At 50.3% G+C, this 20,458-nt stretch overlaps 7 protein-coding genes across 7 annotated transcripts; 3 read left to right on the plus strand and 4 right to left on the minus strand.

The window, feature by feature from the left end:
* Window positions 1-186: 186 nt before the first annotated feature.
* COCVIDRAFT_18565 (hypothetical protein) lies at window positions 187-1,107 on the plus strand (the record flags this gene model as incomplete). Its single annotated transcript, XM_014698062.1, has 2 exons — window positions 187-291; window positions 394-1,107. The coding sequence occupies 2 exons, from the start codon at window positions 187-189 to the stop codon at window positions 1,105-1,107; spliced, it is 819 nt and encodes a 272-aa protein (XP_014553548.1).
* Window positions 1,108-1,442: 335 nt separating this feature from the next.
* COCVIDRAFT_40420 (hypothetical protein) lies at window positions 1,443-5,138 on the minus strand (the record flags this gene model as incomplete). The annotated part of the gene is made up of 4 exons (XM_014698084.1): window positions 1,443-3,287; window positions 4,157-4,558; window positions 4,632-5,040; window positions 5,089-5,138. The coding sequence occupies 4 exons, from the start codon at window positions 5,136-5,138 to the stop codon at window positions 1,443-1,445; spliced, it is 2,706 nt and encodes a 901-aa protein (XP_014553570.1).
* A 2,088-nt stretch (window positions 5,139-7,226) lies between these two features.
* On the plus strand, window positions 7,227-9,758 carry COCVIDRAFT_18567 (hypothetical protein; the record flags this gene model as incomplete). Its single annotated transcript, XM_014698063.1, has 3 exons — window positions 7,227-7,332; window positions 7,390-9,191; window positions 9,255-9,758. The coding sequence occupies 3 exons, from the start codon at window positions 7,227-7,229 to the stop codon at window positions 9,756-9,758; spliced, it is 2,412 nt and encodes an 803-aa protein (XP_014553549.1).
* A 293-nt stretch (window positions 9,759-10,051) lies between these two features.
* Window positions 10,052-11,716, minus strand: COCVIDRAFT_18568 (hypothetical protein; the record flags this gene model as incomplete). Its single annotated transcript, XM_014698064.1, has 1 exon — window positions 10,052-11,716. One exon carries the CDS (start codon window positions 11,714-11,716, stop codon window positions 10,052-10,054), a length of 1,665 nt encoding a protein of 554 aa, XP_014553550.1.
* A 1,518-nt stretch (window positions 11,717-13,234) lies between these two features.
* COCVIDRAFT_40423 (hypothetical protein) lies at window positions 13,235-14,596 on the minus strand (the record flags this gene model as incomplete). Its single annotated transcript, XM_014698085.1, has 4 exons — window positions 13,235-13,411; window positions 13,450-13,705; window positions 13,835-14,102; window positions 14,173-14,596. 4 exons carry the CDS (start codon window positions 14,594-14,596, stop codon window positions 13,235-13,237), a joined length of 1,125 nt encoding a protein of 374 aa, XP_014553571.1.
* A 442-nt stretch (window positions 14,597-15,038) lies between these two features.
* COCVIDRAFT_18570 (hypothetical protein) lies at window positions 15,039-16,607 on the minus strand (the record flags this gene model as incomplete). Its single annotated transcript, XM_014698065.1, has 1 exon — window positions 15,039-16,607. The coding sequence occupies one exon, from the start codon at window positions 16,605-16,607 to the stop codon at window positions 15,039-15,041; it is 1,569 nt and encodes a 522-aa protein (XP_014553551.1).
* A 1,164-nt stretch (window positions 16,608-17,771) lies between these two features.
* On the plus strand, window positions 17,772-19,945 carry COCVIDRAFT_29247 (hypothetical protein; the record flags this gene model as incomplete). Its single annotated transcript, XM_014698086.1, has 2 exons — window positions 17,772-17,808; window positions 17,874-19,945. 2 exons carry the CDS (start codon window positions 17,772-17,774, stop codon window positions 19,943-19,945), a joined length of 2,109 nt encoding a protein of 702 aa, XP_014553572.1.
* Window positions 19,946-20,458: the final 513 nt, after the last annotated feature.

Genomic DNA, 20,458 nt, shown 5'->3' on the forward strand with positions numbered 1-20,458 from the left:
CCCATGTATACATATCCACTCCGGGCGCGCCTTTGCTGATACGCCACAGTGCATCATCCAATTCCACAGCACGTTTCGACAGTCCCCCAACTGCGCTCACCCCCTCCCCCGCCCTCGCAACCACAGAGCGGATATGGATACGGGCAACAGGGCGGGGGGATGCCTCCACAGCAGGGAGGCTACAACATGCACCCCTCATTTGGCGGCTTTATAAATGATCCCACGGCTCAGCTCGGCTTCCAGATGGGAAAGAGCGCCGTGGATGCGGGACAGCAATATGTTGAGCAGAATGTACGTGACGTTATGCGCAAAGCGACCGCACAGGCGACGCGCCCACTTCCCATGCCATGCGCGCATCACGACAGCTAGGCCAAGACTAACTCGCTACAATAGATTGGACGATTCGTATCTGTCTCCGCCCTCAGACACTACTTCAATGTCACGAACTCGTACGTCCTCACCAAACTGCGCATCATCCTCGTCCCGTGGTGGCATCGCCCCTGGTCCCGCCAGCAACGCCATACCTCTGATCCCGCCGCCTCCTCGGCCGCCCTCCTCTACCAACCTCCTCGCGAAGATGTCAACTCGCCAGACATGTACATTCCCATAATGGCCCTTGTCACCTACATCCTGCTCTCGACGTTGCTGGCTGGACTGAGGGGTGCCTTCCACCCAGAGCTGCTGGGTTACACAGCCACTGTCGCAATCTCCGTCACCCTGCTAGAGATTCTCATCATACGCACTGGAACCTTTCTGCTCGCCATTAGCAGCTCCTCGCAACTCCTCGATTTGGTCGCATACAGCGGCTACAAGTTTGTCCATGTTATTGTCTCGCTGCTTCTGACACACTTTGCCTCGTGGCTCGGCTTTGGCGGCACAATGGTCAACTGGATCATCTTCCTCTACTGCTACAATGCAAATGCCTTTTTCCTCCTTCGCAGCCTGCGATATGTCCTGCTTCCCGACCAGACTGGCCAAGGAAACTTTGGAGGCCCCGCCCCCGGCGGATACCCACCCAAGAACCAAAAGAACAGGCGGACCCAGTTTCTGTTCGTGTATAGTTACATTGTTCAGTTTGGCTTCATGATGTGGTTGACCAGAGTATAAGCCATGGACTGATCCTGCACCACAAACTTGGATCCCACGTCTATTCATGTTACTTTGTGAGCGTTACGCACTAGAGGCTTCATTTTCTTAGCGAGTCTATGTATTGTCCAAGGCCAGCATGGATCAAGGCCGTCTTCTGTACCATAGGAAATGAGAAGAACCAAAAAAAACAGTATTGAATGAAAAATCGTTTGCTGTTCCGTCTATAATCATGGATCCTTCCACGCGGAAGGAAGCGCGCTGAAATCATGTGTCTCCCTTGACGCCATTATTACCCATGTAACTCCTAGATACTAAATATTCCCGTGAGCCTTTTCATAACCTCCCAGAAATCACTATCCCATGACAGGCACAACCCGGCCCATGACACCCATCTGATCCATGCTCTGTTCCAGCTCCTTTGCAAAGTCAAACACCACATCGCCAAACTGTTCAATCTGGTCCTGTGCCTTGGGCGCCCCGATCAGCACAATGCCCCGTGGCACCACCACGTCCTTGACTTCGAAGCACCCAAATGCCACTACCTTAGCCAGTCCAGGGCACGACCGGAAGATCCCCGCTACAACCTCTGTATCTACTACAGGGCAAAACGACACGTTGATTTCGCGGAGATGAGGGTACTGCTGTACCCCATCAAACACTTCTGAAAACGTAGCATGCGAAATGTGACGGCACGATGAGACATCGAGATACTCGAGCCGCGGGCCAGAGTGTGACATGAGTGCACGGAAACCTTCACTTCCAAGCCCGACAGGCGACTCTAGAGGTCCATCCGGGTTGCTGTTGTCCATGTCGCGTGTTGAGTTGACATCAATGTAGCGTAGTGGCGGGTTATCCCACTCGGAGAAGAGCTCCACGTACCCAGCGTCGGTGCACTCGTGGTTCTCTGTGAAACGGAACTTGCTGAGACGATGGCACTTCTTATGGATGGTCTCCAGCACTTCATCAGTCGGGTCGCTTGTATTATCGACAAAATGCTCTAGGCACAATGTCTGCAGATTGGCGCCTACAGAGTCAATCAGATCCACTAGCTGCTCGCGCGTAATGGTATCGTAGAACCGGAGAGTAAGGTGCCTAAGGTGCTTTAGTCTGGCAATTGCGGTGATGCTCTCTGGGCCAATCTTCTTGCATCGCTCCAACTTCAGCCGCTCGAGTTTCGGACAGAAAGTAGTCAGCGCCTCCACGACCTGGTCGTCAAAGGCTGCATCCAGCCACTCCACCTTGAGTGCCTTCAGGTCATGTCCGCGCGCAATGAACAACTCAATCCACTTGTCGTTTGAAACCAGGTTGGCTCCCAGTAACTGGATCTCTTCCAAGGCCTTGGCCTTTTCGATCATGTAGTCAATGTTGCTGTCCTTCAACTGACAGCAGTTACGGAGTGACAGGCGCTTGACAGTCGGACAAACTGCAAATATCTGATCGTAATCTTCTGTCTCGAGATATGCAGCCTCGTGAATAGCAACGTTTTCCATGTCAGGTTGCAGGAAGAGCTTCATCGTCGTGGGGTTCATCGCCCGCTTCTTTGAAAAGATCTCGCTGATGCGATTCATAATCGACTCCGGCATCTCGCCCAGCTCTTCGACATCTTCCGAGTGCTTTGCCAGCTTTTCAATGCAGAGTTGCTGCAATGTCTTTGGCCCGCGCACAGTCAACCCATCAAGGCGGTTACTCTCAATCTTTCTTCGACCCTTGCGCACAACAGGCTTGCTAGCCTTCTTCTCTGCTTTAGCGTCCTTGGCCATTTCCTTGCCACATGGCGTGCATAGAAGACCGCCCTCTGGACCAGCTTTACTGTACGGTGTGACGGTGAACCGCTTATTGCAGATCTCGCAATTCTCTAGCTGACCAGGCAGTGGCTTGGCCTTCTTGTACATGTCCATAACGTCCTCAAAATCTGAGTCGTCATCTGGACCCTTCTTCTTCTTCTTAGCCGTCTTCTTGGCTGCTTTTCCCTTCTTGATCTTCGCTATGGCTTCATCTTGATCGCGTTTCCGTTTGCGAGTACGTTCAGCTGCCATTGCAGATGACTCTGCTTGTAGGTCTTCTTCAGGCTCTTCGTCCTCAGCACCCGCATTTGCAGATCCTTCCTCATTGTTGACGGCTTGCACAGCGTCCTGCTCGGCTTGTCGAACACGTTGCTGGTATGAATCGCGAATCTCTTGTGCGGAAATGTTATTTGCCTAGTGTGGCGTAATCAGCACGAGTTCTTGATAGAGCCATATTGAAGTAGTGCACGCATGAGGTCAACATACCGCCAGAAAGTCTGTCAGCGCTGAATGTGGCCCGCGGATACCCGCTCCTCTTGGTCGCCGTCCGCTCCTGTCGCCACTCGTCAGTATTGTTCGCTGAGTTCATGTGATGCAAGTTAATGGCTTACATTCTGTCGGTTCGGAGCAGTGAAAAGCAAGTGAAATGTACAAGATATGATTTATTGCCTGAGGAGGGGGGCAGCTGGTGTTGAAGTAAGTCGGAGGCTGATAAGCGGGGGTGAGACAGTGAGTGGTGAAGGCGCTTCCGGGGTCCACAGGACAGTCGCGCAATCACGTGGTGGCAATTACTTGCTGCATCGAGCAAAGTCTACCCCTGACAATTGGTTTTCTTTGCCAGTCCGCCCACACAATGCTTTACTGGGTGGCGGATTATGTCTTGATGGATATCTTGGGCTATTGCAAGTACGGGATTGATTCACTTCAGCAAGAATTAAGTCCGCAAAAGAATCCTCAAATAGTACATTGACTGTCACGAGCATTCGCATCCATATAACTTCCTTGCACAGAATTGTGTTCACGATTGCTCGCGATCCAGTTGTGTCATCCGTTCAATAACCTTGATCTCTCGGTATCAGATGCAATGATGAAGGTCTAGATGATGGTGTCGTCATCATCATAATCATCATCATCATCGTCGTCGTCGTCTTCTTCGGAATCATCAGAATCATCCCATGCATCTACAACTGGACCACTCTCGTGGGTAGTATCACCCATAGGCCTCTGCAGCACAGTTAGTTGAACAGTTGACATCACGGTCGTTTGAAGTTGGCTGCACTTACTACGAGAGGACCTCGAGGTGCAGCAGTGGTCATGGCATCATCTTTAGAATAAAGCTCGGAAGTACTGGATCGCTCAGCCACACTTGAGGTGAACGAGTGAGACGAGCTTGCCGCAGAGGCATACGAGCGACTATTCGCATTGATAGTCGAAGTTGAGCTGGTAGTAGAAGCCTTGCTGGACTGGGTGTGCCACGACTTGGTGTGAATTTCGCTCAAGCCGTCGTTGCCAGTCCTTTCACGGCCAACGGGGTAGGCGTACTCGTAAGCAATCAAGTTCTCATCTGCAGATCCATTCAGAGACATGGCCCGCTGGAAATCAGCCGACAATTTGATGCCGCCATCCTTGGCTGTGGGACGATTGGACTGGTGGTTCTCGTTGACAGTCTTCCAGTCATCATCGCCCTGGTAAAGTCAGCGTCCATCAACTCGAAAAGGTCACGACTCTGGAGATGATATGCTCAAACTCAATACATACATAGGACGAAGATGTATCGGAAGTGGCCGCTGAGAAATACTCGGGATACTGGCCATTGGAGTGATCTGGGGTGACAAAGGCCTTGTCAGGATCTTCGTATTTGTCCTCGTCAAAAGCCTCATTGGCAAGCTGACCCTCAACGCATGAGAAACACTTTGCCGTATCGGGGTTGCGGCGTTGAGACTTTGCAAAATCCTCGAGACCCTTTGTCTTTCCACACATTGTGCATTCAACCTCAACCGCTTGCTGGCCTGTACAATTCTGACAGTTGATGGGCTTGGAGATCTGGCTTGAGGTCTTGATCTGCCAACGGGCATCGGTAAGCTGCTTTGAGGAGAACTTTGCTTGGGGGAGGTTCTTGTGGCAGCGACCGCACTTGATCTTAGCGGGAAGAGCAATGCCCTTGAGACTGCGAGGGTCAGCCGGGCAGTGACAGCGCGTCCTTGGTCACTCATACCTTTCAATCTCATTTTGGCTGTAAGGAACCTGATTGCGGCGGCTTTTCATGATGGGCAGTGGGAGGATCAAGCTTTGGGCTCGTGAAGCTCAGATCGTCCAGCTGCAACGAGTAGTGCCGTGTGGAAGCAATAGTCACTGCGGTGGTGTGGCTATTTATGTCTTGTGGCTGTTGACGGTGGAAGCGAGTGTGCAGTGTGAAAGCAGAAGAATGTTAGTGCCTGCGGGTGTTTGCTGTGCGCTCAGGTAAAGGTAACAAACAGCAGGAGCGGCTATAGGATAGTGCAGGTACTTCTCTTAGCACGCAAAACAATCAAGAAACTAGATGAAACTGGGGAATTTCGAGACGTTCCTATGTATGGAAGAGAACAGTAGAGGCAATGTTGCGTCTAGAGGGGCTTATGCAAGTTGTGGGATGGCATTTTGTGAGAGTAGATGTTGAACCAGGCGTAGAACATAACTATGGAGTCAGACCAAATGGTGAAGTAAAGATGCAGCATCATCGACGGGATCCGTACAGCCTGCAACAATTCTTGCTCTTCACTTCGCTATGTGCCAATCATGACTTGAACCGAAGATAGACCATGTCGCCATACCAAGAAGCACACATGTGACCCGTTGATTGAAATAAGTGAACGCGAATTCACACATGGAACGCGAAGTCATTACTGATATCGGATGTACTGAAACTGTTGCTTCAACAGTCTCTCGAAATATGAGCGGCTTTCTGTTTGCGAATCTGCTGGAGAAACATTTTGTTTAAGCGACACTTTCTGCGATTTGCTCCCTGCTTCTTTATACCACGTCGATCTCCAAGAAACGCTACAAGCTCATTCAGTCTCTAGACGCAGCGGCAAAAGCCTCCACGGTTGTCTGTGCAACCACCACCATTAGGACAATTGTCCTTTACATATTGGTCGCAATCTGACTGGCCATAGCACTGATGAGACAGTCAGCGCTCATTTTCCACCCTCAGCGTCGTTCACCTACAATGTTGATAGCCGATGTACTAGTCACCATTGCGGCTAGCACGGCAAACAGGTATTTGAAGTGCATGATAAATATAGATTTTGTTATGAAATATGTTCGTGTAATCAGTGAAGTTGAGGCTGTAGATCTAGGTGAAACTTATGCTCTACAGATCAAAAAGAACGAAGGTAAAGGGTGACAGAGGTGCCATTTATGTCCTACCGGCACAAAGCGGGTGAGATTACGTCTGCATGTAAATAAGCAAGGGACGTTTGGAGCCAGGCTTTCCGGTTTCTTACTGGAATAGCAGCACAATATACGTAATATCGGCACTTGGGCTCAAACTCTCTGTCCCAGATTAGCGCTTACATGCTCGTTTGTTGGCCCGATTCCAAGTTAGTATCGTAGATCCAACGAGGATCCAAACCTAGTCATGGAGGCCGCGACTACCATAGCCTTGTTGCCAATATAGTGATGATGGCTTCGGAAGTACGGAAGATAGTGTTTCCGTGCCATGTTTGGGTACCCATGTGCTTCTTCCAACGTCTCACGTATACTGCTCTGCCGTCATTATCGTGTTCATTCGTGGAGTTTTCGTTACTTATATCGGCACATCAGTAATGTCTTGTGTTAGGTATCATCTGCTTGGTTGTTGGCGTGGGTTCTAGGAGGAACACCATAGTTTTATGAAGCAACTTTGAATGGATGTTTTGTATGTTACTGCATGGAATGTTCGTCTTATATGTTTTCCGTATAGAATGATGCGAATGTTTCCTGGCATAAGACGCGCCATCCATATTAGTTGGCTATGTCCATAGACGTGTTTTTGGGCCTACCTCTTGCACAGAATACATTGTACTTGACGATCTTGTTTTTGGTTTGTTATGTTTACCAGAGTAAGAATATATAGTTTACATGAGCAAAGGCATGTCCAGACGAGCTTGTGGCTAAGATGGGGCTGGTGGGGGCGCAAAAAGACAGGGATCCCAGGCATGACGCCACAGCCGAGGAGCCAAAATTATTCTCGATAAGCCAGACGATAACAAAATTATCGCCCGTCCGGCGCTCGCCCCCACCAACCCCAGCGCTGCAAGTCCCGACAAGTTGTCGATATTCACATTCACAGTGGCGTCGATACCTTTTCGCTTCAAGGCAGGTGGCAGCGCAAATATGGCCCCAATGGAGTCGCATCACCACCGCAGCACTACCAAGAAGGACAAGAAAGGCTTCAAGTCCCGCCATGCCACCAAGGGTGCGCTCAAGGAGCAGAGCAAGGGTGAGTGCTGAGCACCTTGCTTCATGGCGCATTAATCTCTCTAATACAACTCTACAGGCAAGGTGAATTCCCTCTCCTTCGAGTTCGGCAGTCGCAAGACCCCCCACCAGCAGGTCATGAACAAATTCGACCGCCGCAACCGCGCCAAGCAGATGCGCATCAACAAGGACCACGAGCACGCAAAATCGACCAATGTCTTCGCCGGCAAGGATGGCGCCCCCCGAATCGCCGCCGTCGTCCCCCTCTGTTCCGATACTTCTGCTGCCGCCGCCGTACGCAGCCTCAACTCTAGCCTCGACATTGACGATGACGTGCCCGAGGCTGGCTGGACCAGGACAAACGTCGATCGCTTCAAGCAAAAGGTGCAATATCTGGTTGTCAAGAGGGATTTGTTGGCCGCTCTCGACGCTTGCCGCATCGCCGACTTTGTTGTCTTTGTGCTGTCAGCGCATGAAGAGGTGGATGAAGAGGGCGAGTTGATACTCAAGTCGGTGGAAAGCCAGGGTATCTCCAACACCTTTACCGTAGTCCAAGGATTGGACAAGGTCGAACCTGCCAAACAAAGACCTTCTGTAATCTCGTCGCTCAAGTCGTACATTACCCACTGGCTGCCTTCAACCGACCGTGTGTACTCTCTCGACAACCGACAAGAGGGGGCGAACCTTGTCCGATCACTATGTACAACTACTACGAAAGGTGTTCGGTGGAGGGACCAGAGGAGCTATATGTTCATCGAGGATATCGCTTGGCCTGGAGGCAAGTCGGCCATCAGCGAAGATGGCACTGGCGAGGTCGTTGTCACTGGTGTCGTTCGGGGACTTGGACTCAAGGCAGATCGGCTGGTCCAGGTCGGAGATTGGGGTGAATTCCAAGTTGAGAAGATTGTTGCTGCCCCACTGGAGTCGCGAAAGAAGACGAAAGATGAAGAAATGGCTGTCGATTCTACTGGTGATACCTTGGAGCGCCCGACCGAAGACCAAGACGACTTGGCAGAACTCGCCCCTGAAGAAACACTCATGGACGATGTAACCAACTACGCCACATCTGTCGCCCCTTCTGAGAGAAAAGGTGTCCTACTTGATGACCATCATTACTTCTCAGACGAAGAAGAAGAAACTGCCCCCAAGCAGAAGAGGCGATTGCCGAGGGGTACTAGTAATTACCAGGCTGCTTGGTACCTAGATGACATGTCCGATTCGGGATCTGATCTTGAGGATTTTGACATGGATGATGGACAAGATAACCAGAGCCAGCCTGCCCATCCAGCGGATGGTGTGGAGGGCATGGATCTTGACGGGAAAGCAATGACCGAGGGTGCGCCATCAGAATACCCGCAATCTGAGATGTTCATGGACCCATCACCAGAGGACGAGGCAGCACAAATCGAGGAGTACCGCAAGTCTAGGAAAACCGAAGCGGATGAGGATCTGGAGTTTCCCGATGAGATTGAGTTACACCCGAATGTCAATGCACGTGACCGTCTCATTCGTTACCGAGGATTGAAGAGCCTCAAGACCAGTGTATGGGACACCGAAGAAGATCGGCCATATGAGCCTGAGGAGTGGCAACGGCTGCTCGAGATTTCCGACTACAAGCGCACCGCCACCAAATTCATGCGCGAAGCATGGGCTGGGGGTGTCAAGGCTGGTACTCGAGTGAGTGTGCACATTCGAAGAGTTCCCCTGCAGTTCCAAGAGAGCGGATCGCGGCCAATGGCCATGTTCTCACTACTCAGGCATGAGCACAAGCGAACAGCATGCAACTACAGTATTCTGCTCAGCTCCGAGCACGAGTCTCCCATAAAGTCAAAGACGGAGTTGATTGTACAATGTGGTGCAAGGAGGATTGTAATTAACCCTGTAAGTCGAAGCAATTGCCCGTGACGCTCAAGAGGACATGACTTCAACTAACACTTCTCGCAGCTTTTCTCAAACGCAGGCAACACGCCTAACAACGTACACAAATTTGCTCGTTACCTACACCCGGGCCAATCAGCAATTGCAACTTTTATTGGCCCCCTCACATGGGGCAACGTCCCGCTTCTCTACTTCGCTCGCACGACACCTACATCCGAGCACCCCTCCCCTCTCCGCCTAATCGCAACAGGAACATCTCTTCCTCCCTCGACAAACCGCATCGTAGCCAAGCGCATCATCTTGACTGGTCACCCTTACAAGATTAACAAGCGTGTCGTTACCGTGCGCTACATGTTCTTCAACGACACAGACGTCAAGTGGTTCAAGAGCCTGCCGCTGTGGACCAAGCGCGGACGAAGCGGTTTCATCAAAGAGAGTCTGGGTACGCATGGTTACTTCAAGGCTACATTTGACGGCAAGATTAGTCCAATGGATGCGGTGGCCGTCAGTCTGTACAAGAGGGTTTGGCCGAGAAGCGCGAGGGCTTGGAGGGGCGAGATGGAGCAGTGAAGTAAATATAGCTACCGCCTTCATGTCAAGGTGACGAAGGAAGCACGAGGTTTATGATATCAATGGGCATTTTAGATAGGTCAAAAATGGACATGGCGTTCTTTTTTTGAAAGTAAAACATCTTGCTACATTCATACTATGCCATTTGCGTCATTGCTACAATCAGTCAATGTCCAATAGTGTATAAAAGGTATCTTAACTACATGGAAAAGTTAAAAAAAAAAAGAACACGGAGACGCCATGCAAATGCAATGGGAAAATATGCTTTTCTTAGGGGCCTTATCATCTACCGCCTACTTTCTCGCAAATCGCTCGAGCGCAGGACCGTATTCCTTCTTCATCTTCTCCTTGCGCTCAATCTGCCTCTGTTGCATATTCTTGAGCGCCTCGCGTGCGCGCTCCTTTTCTGCATCAATAACATTCCTATTGCCATTCTTCCTCAGGTACCTCCTCAGTGCTGAGTTCCTTCCCTTGCCCCTCTTCTTCAGCAGATCCACCTTGTCTGGTTCGCGCTCACCCCGCTGAGCGCGGTACTCCTTTTGCCGCTCCTCGTGCGAGGTCAAATCGAGGTTACCGACAAAGTTGGGGTCGAGCGCAATCATTTCGGGTTGGAGCTTCTCGAGGAGAGCATGGACTTCGGTTTCGCGACGTTGCTTGGAGGTTTCATAGGGGTTGGTGCCCGGTTCGAGGGAATCGGGGTTAGGTTCTCCGGATCCGGGGACGATAATGGAGGAGAAGCCGCGGTCGTGCGATATCCCAAGTACATCTTCGAAAGGACAGAAGCGGACGCGGCCAACGTCGAGTCCTTGGCCGCCCCATCCCATATAGGGCATCTTGGGTTGTGATTGATCTTCGGGGCTGCGCTGGAAAATGTCGTCTTTGTAGATAGAGACTTGGGTTCCATAGCCAACGGCCGTGAGGTTGCGATCGGAAATGGAGAGGGTGGTGCCTGGAACACGCAAGTGGTGCTGGTGCATTTCTTTAAACATGCGAATGTCCCACACGGACATACGCCGGTCTTGAGAGGTGCTGACCATGTAGGTGCCTGATCTGTCTATGGCAATGCTTCGTACAGGCCCGCGGTGTGGGAGGAGCTTGACGAGGGGAGTGGCGCTATTCGGAGACCACAATGTGACAAGACCTTTTTGGTGGCCAACGTGGAGGACTGCATTTTGTGGATTTTGCGCAAGCGCTGTGGAAGGTCCAAGTTTGGTGTAGAGCTGTGGCAGCGATTGACCGGTCGAAACGTCTGTATATCGTATTATGCCTGCTGTCGATACTGAGGCGAGAAGGAAGTGGTACGGTAGGTATTCGAGATGTGTCGCCTCCGAATGGTTCTTCAGCTGGTGCATTTCTACACCGTCGCCTGAGTAGATGTAGACGCATTTCTTTTGTGCAACGGCGAAGTTTTTCTGGTTGCTTGTATGCAGCCATCGCGCATCGCGCACTGTCTCGTTGAGTTGTAGTTCGCAGCCCAGCTTTCCGGCTCTCCAGTCAAACGTCGCGACATGGCCCTTACGGCCCGCAATCAGCAAATCGCGCCCATTGCGACTGTATTCGCACACGTCGTATGGTCCAAGATCGTCTAACCGCAATTCGAACCCTTTCTTTGCCGTCTCTAGGCCAACCTCCTGCTTGATCTCGTCTTGCCGAACGCGATATGTCCTTTCCAACTCATTCTCAGGCTCCAGCAGCCCAGCATTGTTCTCAAGCAGGACTTCGACAGTCTTTGCTTCCAGCGCCGCCTGTTTGTTCTTCGCCTCAAGAGACTTTACATTTGCCCGCAACTTCTTATCTTTGACTGATTTCGGCCGTATCCGGTCGCCGCGACCATATTGTTGTGTGGCTTTCTCGGTGAATTCTGCGACTGCGCGGGCGTCTTCGTCCATGAGTGCGCTGTTGTGCGACTTGCGCCCCGGTTGCGAAGTACTGGCTTCAGGCTTACGTCCGGAAGCCATGATCGCAGCGCTGCAGTGTATATCTTAGAGTTTCAAATAAATATCGCAACCGGGTTTACCGGGCAGGAAGGCAAAAGAATCCGAGAATTGGGTTGCGCGTGAAGAAGTCGGTTCGTGCATGTCCAGCAGTCCTAGAATTATTTCTGCCACATGCCACCGCCTTGAAATCTTGGCTCCGCTAACTATGCTTCGTCACGTGCCATAAAGCGACTCATGCAAGTAATACTCTTTTTCTTACCAAATGAATACCGTGTTTTTCAATCACTACAAGACTCTATTAGATCAATTTAATGGGATCCAACCTTTTTTCAATACCTTTATCTGCCTATTGACAATTTGAGGGATGTAAAACATGCGGAAGACGAAGCATCATTGCGTAACATGAAGAACAAATGAACCCTAGAATTCGAGTCTTGCATACTCACCAAACCCGACAATAGCAGAAAGGTACGGTTAAGTGTTTTTCAGTCAAAAGTTCACGGAAAACATGTACCCGCAAAAGGCTACGAGGCGCTTGTCACCTGACTCTGATCTTCACATCAATTAGCTACTCAAATGCAACTATCGCCATTATCACCTTTTTAGATACAATAACAATCGAAAAAAGCACCATGATTGCGAAAATACGTTTCTGGTATTCTGCATGTATTCGAAATTTCACCCCAATGGCCCTTGCGCACAGTATTATCTTGGTACTTCACCCTATATACATAGCAGTCTTGCATGGCGCTTGCAGGTATACTGCAACACGAACACGTTGTTTCTTATGCTTGTTGTAGGTTGAGAAGTTGTTTTTGATTGGCGATGTTTGTGAGCAACGTTTGAATCAAGATGAGTCCTAACAGAACAATGCTACCTGCCGAACACACGGGAAATTCGTATTGTGATGGCAAGCACTCACGGGGACAATTGAATGTAGCCATCAGTTGTTGGAAAACCTCGTCTCATTTGTGACTAGGGATAGGTGTCACGTTACTGGTGCTGCTGCCACGGAGAAAAGCACATGTTCAACAACTTCTGCTACACTTTCCCATCTCAAGTCTTAGCTAAGATGAACCCTTGCTAGTGATCTACACCTGGCATAAGCACAAACTTACCACCACCAGATTGTGGGTCTACCATTTTTGGTAAGTAAGTAACATCGGCTGGTGATCCACTCTATCCCTTCCCGCATATCCTTGCATAATCACATACCGTTGTTAGACTTGCGGGACATCAAAGTGCTTTGGTTTAACTGTAGAGTTGAAGAAAGAATGGTAGCAGTGAAACAACAACACAAGAAACGATATGGACATTGGAAGCCGAGTGAGCTTGACGAATAAGAAATATGTACAACGATGAAATAGCACGAACAATATGTCTGAGAGATTGATAGAATTGTTAAGAAGTTCTAGGAGACAGACCGTGCCTATATAGAAAGCACTGGCGTGATGTGATAGAACTAGGATCGATAGGCGGCTGAGCTTCCCAATCGAATGACCCGGGTAACCTGGTAGTCGTACCGCTGAACAGAACCTGCTAATACGTATGCCGAATGGCAGCAACATCGGACATCTCTTGCACGTTTGAAAACGACGCATACACATCTACCGCACGATCAAGACCAATCGCCGCGCCCACCTGGTCGATGAACTTCTCCTTTAACTTTTCTTCGGTAAGTGGATTCTGAATACTGCCCTTGGCATATTCGACGTGCTTTGTAATGTTGTACCGTCCTTGAACGTCAAAGTAACGTATGCTTTGGACGGGAATACGCCTTCATCTTCAGTTGCAGTGACCTTGTTACGTAAACTTATTACGGTCGAGTCTTTGACGACAGCATCGGTGAATTGAGTAGGTCTTGCTTCTCCGTAAACCAGACCTACTGCTGCGGCGTGGTAGATGCTAAACTTGCCCTCGAGTCCAGTTTGTGGCTCTTTCTTTCCGGTTAGGATGAGAACTTCGGGGTTGACGCGCAATTGTACGGGGTCGATGTCTTTGATTGAAAGACTTTGTGATAGTGTCTCATTGCGGAGGTAGATGGCAGCATCAATGGTTGGATGCATGACGATTCAACAAGGGTAGGGTTTGAAGGGGTTCTTTTCGATTTCTCAGGTCTTTCCCAGCTGATCGAAATACGCCGTTGCATTTTCCCGCGTGCTGACAACATGAAGCCATCCATACTTGGCTTCAAGGGCTTTGAGAGAAGAAGTGTAGCCATTCCTTGCAAGCAGCGCAGCTAGAATACCGCCTTGTGCGGCGCGGCCAACATGAAGAGATTTGGTGTCCGAGCCAAAATACACTTGCATTCCCACCGCTTGGGTAGCGGTAATTCCGATAGCGTGTTGCATATACGTGGTGTTCAATCCGAGAAGCTTGCTTACGCCGACGGCTGCGCCAACGGACCCTGTTGTGGAAGTAATGTGTCATCCCACATCGTAGTGCTCGGGCGAGACAGACAACCCCAACTTATGTACATTCCGCCTCTACACCAGCCACAAATGCAGTAATGAAGTCATGGCCAGTGACAGGCCCATGCGCTTCGGCTACTGCTAAGAGAGCACTTGCAACGGGCCCGGCAGGATAGATGATCGTTTCAAGATGCGTATCATCGTAATCATCGACATGGCTGGCGATGCCATTTATCAGCGCTGCAGTTTGGGCATCTCCTAAAACCCCTGAGGCGGAATCGTTCGCGCCTAGAATCGAAGATGTTGGTAGCCCTGAGAACGCAGAGAGTGTCGTGTTGAGTGCAATCTGCGGTACAGCCTGGAAAGGAAAGCCGCCGATTGCGCATCCAGCCCAGTTGAAGAAGGATTTGTTATCAGCTGCAAGTAAACTGCTTGTGAGACTGCTATACGTCAGATCGGTAGCCCAGGATGCAAATTGTAGTGTAGCCATGATGGATATCAGGGTAACAAGGCAATGCCACCGCTGTGTGGAAGCCTATGTGTATTTATACTGTGTCTTTTTCTGTGCTAGTGACGAAAATCTCGTCACTGCAGATATCGAGTGCCGATATGGGTAGAGTTTCACAACATGGGGTTGATGCTGAATCGTGATTTGATCTCGATCAAGGATTGATTCGCAAAGAAGTGGGGAAACTTACGTTGTAGAGTTTAGCTAGTGATGAATAGGGTACAGGCGGTGTTTGTCGATCGCCAGAGAGTTGTCAAGAAGAGGGCGGGGTTGGTGTTAGCTTCGGACTTTTTTCCGACTTGCAGCGGACTAAGTGGTAATCTAGCAGAGTCAAAAAGAAACTGTCAGAATCCCGCACAGTTGGTATTCGAGTTGAAATCTCGAGAAGAAAAAGATGATTGAAGAAATAATATACATGACATTCCTAAAGAAATTCCGTCTTACAAACTGAAAAAGAGGAAGTGGAATCTGGCGTGCCACTTGATGGAGACGATCCCGCAGAATTCGGGGTACTGCCTGACCGACATGATGAAGAAGTATCCGAACCGCTCTTGAATGGGCAAGGACTAGGGTTCAGTAACTCGGCTTCAAGCCTATCTGCCACTTTCCAGCTATCCCAGGGTCCTTCTCTTCTTCGGTGACCGCGCAAGAGAGTGAGAATGCGCTGAGCCAAGGCAGGGTCTTCACAAGACAACCCAACGAAATACAGGGCAGGGATACTATCACTGTCCAACGTGAACATAGGCCGGCCTAGCCATGAGGCCTCGATGCTGTATAGGAGCTCTGCCAAGTCAACTAGCTCACGTTGGAGCCTCGCTAGCTCCCCGGCTTCGTCGTCAGCTTTGATGGGCATGATGACTTCCCATACAGCGCGGCGAAGCATCAAGGTCAGTGTCTCCCTTTGTACGTCTATCGGGACATATGTATTGTCGACCTGAGATGCGACGAGAAGGTTGAACTTAGTCTTCCATCGCTCGAACGGCTCAATGAGTTCATTCATATTGTCGGGCATGCAGCAGTCTTTGTCAGGTATTCCATCTGATTCATGATCGGGACATTCGATGTAGGTCATTCTCACATCTAGATCCCACATGGCGTCCTTGGCTTCCGCGAGGCTGGCAAATGGTTGCATTCTGTCATCAAGTTCCACCAGAGGCGCCACATATGGTAGCATATTCGGGACGTCGAAGTCGTCGTCGAGGTAAGATACGTCGACGCAAAAGTGAAGCAATACGGTTGCAATTTCTTGGATTAGTTGTTGAAAATTGGGTGGAACACTCGACAAGTCGAAGGTTTCGAGGAGGCGAGCGCCGGCTTGCATGTGACGCATTCCTTCGTCGGTGCGGCCGAAGATGTTCTCCAGGCAGACAAACAGTAGGCAGCAGGTGAGAATCTTGAGCTGCGAATCCCAGAGTGTTGAATTGTTGGTGTTGTTGAGTGTTACCAGTTGCCCAATAGCATTGTTATAATACTGTGTTGCGACACACTCATAATGGGTCATGGATGTGTCCGTGCCTCCCGAGAAAGGGTTTGAGAGCTTTTGTAGGTAAACGTAGTGGGCTGCACCGAGCGCAACAACTGCGTTTCGCACAGCGGGCTCGTCATGACACATGGGGAGCACCCGCTGGGACCAGAAATCTTTGGGGTTGGCGAAACGGACGAAGTCGACCATGGTAATGGAGCGAAAGTGGTGGAAAAACATGCGGTCATACACACTGCCGTCGATTTCGAGGTTCAGTCTATTGCCTGGAATTTGAAAACGTGGCTGTGACTGCTTAACGACGGCTTGAATCATTTCGGGAGTGGCCTGGATGGTTCTCTTCTTCGCCTTCGCAGACACAACCTTCTGCAAAGGCGATTTCTTCTTCTCGGCTGGTATAGGTGCATATCCATCACACTTGACCTGACTGTCTCTACATCGACGGCAGGTTGGTTTCTCTTCGTCGCATTTTTTCCTGCGGATTCTAGAGGTGAAGACGAGTCTTGTCAGCATGACTTGAGCCTAATAGGCGGAGTAATACAAGATACTCCACTCTTCTCGTATTTGCCTGAAGAGCAGTGGCCATGTGGCGAGGGAGGTGAAGGTATGATCATGTACATATGAGGAATGTACACCTTTCTGTGTATGATACTGAAGCACACTTACTTGCTGTCACAAAGCGTTAACAAAAATTTCATAGCAGTTGTTGTCAAAGTATCGTTCAAAGATAAGCAGGAGCCCTCGCAAAGTTCGGGCTGCGAGCTAGTTCACGATGTCTGGCGCAGATCGCTGGTGAATGGGTAATGGGGTCAGGATGGAGGAAAGGATAAGTGATGAATACGAGCAACCATTCTGTATTTCGAGTCTTGAAGAACTTACCATGTAATACATCCAGTGCGAACTTTGGGTGAGAATGCGCGCACTCGAGGAGCCTTGGAGCGGACTGGCAGTCCCAAAAGGCTGTCATTGGTTGTCGCGTATAGCGGACGGGTCAGATTGTCGATGTACATCGTAGAAGCTCGGCCGTTGTGAGAGACTTGACTAAGGCGGTGCAGGTCTTGTAGGAGCCACGATCATAAGAATCATCAAGAGTCGTAGGGTGTCGCCAGGAAAACGTGGAAGGGGGGGCGCAGTTCCGTTATGGGCCGGTAGCTCGGCTTAATTCGGCAGTATTTTCGAGGCTGTCATTGGCCAGCGCGTATAGACAGAGTGCATTTACTCTAACCCGGGTAATTCGACCAATCAGAACATTCTTCCTATTTTAAGCTTCCGCACGTTGCCACAAGGACAGTCGCAAATCAGCGTCAGCCTGGCGTTAAGCGAGTCCTCGTTTACCAAATAGAGTACATTGGAGATAGCCAAATGCGACTTAGCGCAACATCACCAGTTATACGCTGGGCGGGGAGGTCTGTGTATTCGCAGAGAGGGTGACGAACTGTCTACGCACACCATGAATTAGAAAGAAATGAATAATAGAGTATCTATGTTGGCTTGTTATTGCGCGAAAAAGAAGAATATAAAATAGTATCACTTGAACTGTTGACACAGCCACCATCCTCAGCCACCAGTACTTTCCATACATGTCAACCGTTTACTCTCACTCAGCCAGTCCATAAAGATCTTACTACCTGCATACGGACAAACTTAAAACATAAAGCTTAGTTTAGCTTGAGTAAGATGCGTCTCGAAGCACTTCTTACTCTCTTGAGTCTCTGTGAGCACCCAGACCTCCGACAGCACTTTTTCACACGTGATATGCATCATGCTAAGACGGTCTAGCCCTTGCGCCCTTGGCCCATGCCAGAGTGCTTCCACGCGATCCTTCATGCCACGCATCTGCATCAACGGCCACTAGTCTCAAAGCCGATATCCGAGCTGACACTGACCGCGATGGCCTCGTCGACCTCTCAGGCACCTCGGACTCTGAAGGCAAAACCACGTGGACTGCCGACTTTGGTGCCATCTTCCTCCCCAACATAGGAGACACGGACAAGCGCTGCTCCAAAGCTCTGCTCAAAGGCCCTGCCGTGAGCAATGAGAAGCTCGACCGCTGCAACGATGCGTCTGACAACACACTGCGTTCCGAGCAGTTCCTTGCTCCGCTCCGTACAGTCCCCATGCCCGGCCTTCCCAATGGCGCTTCTGGTCGCGTCTATGTAAAGGACCAAGTACAGCGCAGCAACGTCCGCATCTTCCACCAGGCCAGCTGTAACGGCACTTGGACATATATTGACGGAAACTCTACCTTTAGCACAGCCGCACTCCGCAAGGGTCTTGTCCTCGGTATTGATGGCCGGGACGTCCGTCGCCCAAATGGTTGGGATGGTCGAGCCCTTGTAACCTTCGATGTCAAGAGTTTCAATGGCACTTCGTCCGACAGCGTCATGTTACGCGTTGCCCCCGTTCTTACTCATACACACCTCGACCCTGTGCAACAGGTCATTGGTGTCAAAGGCAATGATACTGGCACCCCATATCTCAACCGCTTCAACCAGCAACTCCAGGCCGCCGTCAACCAATCTGGCCTGGACGAGGACCTCTACCTCTTCACTGGAAGCGATGACATCTGGGCTCAGGACTTTTTGGAACCTGGATTCGCTTCTATGCCTGGTCCTGATGGGCCCATCAGCTTGCGCATTATGATCCGAAGCCCGCAGGACGAGCGTGTTGCCGGCCGACAGTTGTTCGAGTACTACCGAGACACTGGCATCGGCGCCGTTCAGCAGCTTGGCGGATCACGTGACGAGATCAACTCCGGCGGTAATATCGAGACCATTCCTCCATACGAATTCAACGGTACTTCCTGGCCTGCTGGACGTTTGATCCTCGGCAATCATGGCAAACAGAGCCACGCTATGCTACCGTTTTTCCGGGCCCAAGAAACCCAAGACCCTCTTCTTCTCGATGCCGACTGGCTATTCGCCGGCCATGTCGACGAGTTCGTCCAATTCTTGCCCGCTGATTCGGAGCGCGGTTGGGTTATGGTGGTTGATGATCCCCTTGCGGGTGTCAAGATGCTCCAGCAAATCAAGGCTAGCGGACATGGCTCACAGCGGCTCTTCTCTCGAAACAACGACACGATTCCAGCAAACCCCTGCAACGACTTTGGTTGCCAGCCCATCCCTGTAGAGTCTACCACTATCAACAAGATACTCGCCAACAAGGACCTCATCTCCATGCAGGAGCAATGCGCCAAGCGCATTGAGGCTAACGTGCAAATCCTCAAGCAAGCTACCGGCATCACCGATGAAGAGATTATCCGCCTTCCTTCCTTGTTCAAGCGCATCAACTTCGATTTTAATTTCCCTGGCGACAACTCTACGACCAACGGGACCGACTCTAACAATAACTCGAACGACAGCCCTGTCACCAACGGACCTGATGTACTCAAAGCTGGCGCCATGATCCCCGGCATCGTCAACGGCCTCGTCATGACCGGCTTCGACACATACATCGCCCCTAGCCCCTGGGGTCCTATCATCAACGGCACAGATTTCTATGCCCAGACGATCAAGTCACTCTACGCCCGTGTCGGCATAGACGTCATCTTCGTTGACAACTGGAACTCACACCACAACTACAACGGAGAGATTCACTGCGGAACCAACTCTGTTCGCGACATGGATGTGGACTGGTATGGAGGCGACGTCAGTGGAGACGATGACTTTAATGGGGACAGCGGAAATGACAACTATACCATCAATGCAGCTGGTGCCTACAACGGAACCTATGACAACGGTCCCGACGATGCCGACGATGCTGATGACACCGACAATGGAGACAACGCGGACGACGGAGACTGTGGAGATGATGGATATGAGTCAGGCAACGGAAACTTTACTCTCTCGTAGAGTAGGTACGATATCATGTCACGATAAGTGTACCTCATGTTCGATGTCCAAGTAACGATGGCTTCTTTTTTTTGTATCTCCTTTTGTTCTCATCTCCTTCTTTTTTCATCTCCTTCTATTTGCACATCCTTTCGATTCATCCAATAGACTAAATTCCACCCCATACATATCACTTCATGTAGCTCAAATTCCAATGACAAGTTTCTTGCCTCATCATGATATCTTCTCCCACACTTTTGTCATGTACACTCCTTGTGACCAAGAAGAAAAAGCATCTTACGCGACTTAGCTCGCAGACGATAAACGAGTGGAGTCAGTATCGAGCCATGAATCTTATAATGGTAGATATGACTGACTCTCCTTTTCCTTACACCTTCTGGTGGATAGCTGGACGGACGAGAATCTGGGGTTAGAGAAAACTACTAGATGAGCTGGAAACTTTTGAATGGGATGATTGATATACTATACACGAAGTCCTCATTTGCAAGATCGAGAGTTCGCATCTCCTCCCCT

The sequence above is a fragment of the Bipolaris victoriae genome (assembly GCF_000527765.1).
Source record: "Bipolaris victoriae FI3 unplaced genomic scaffold scaffold_84, whole genome shotgun sequence".
Lineage (NCBI taxonomy): Eukaryota > Fungi > Ascomycota > Dothideomycetes > Pleosporales > Pleosporaceae > Bipolaris > Bipolaris victoriae.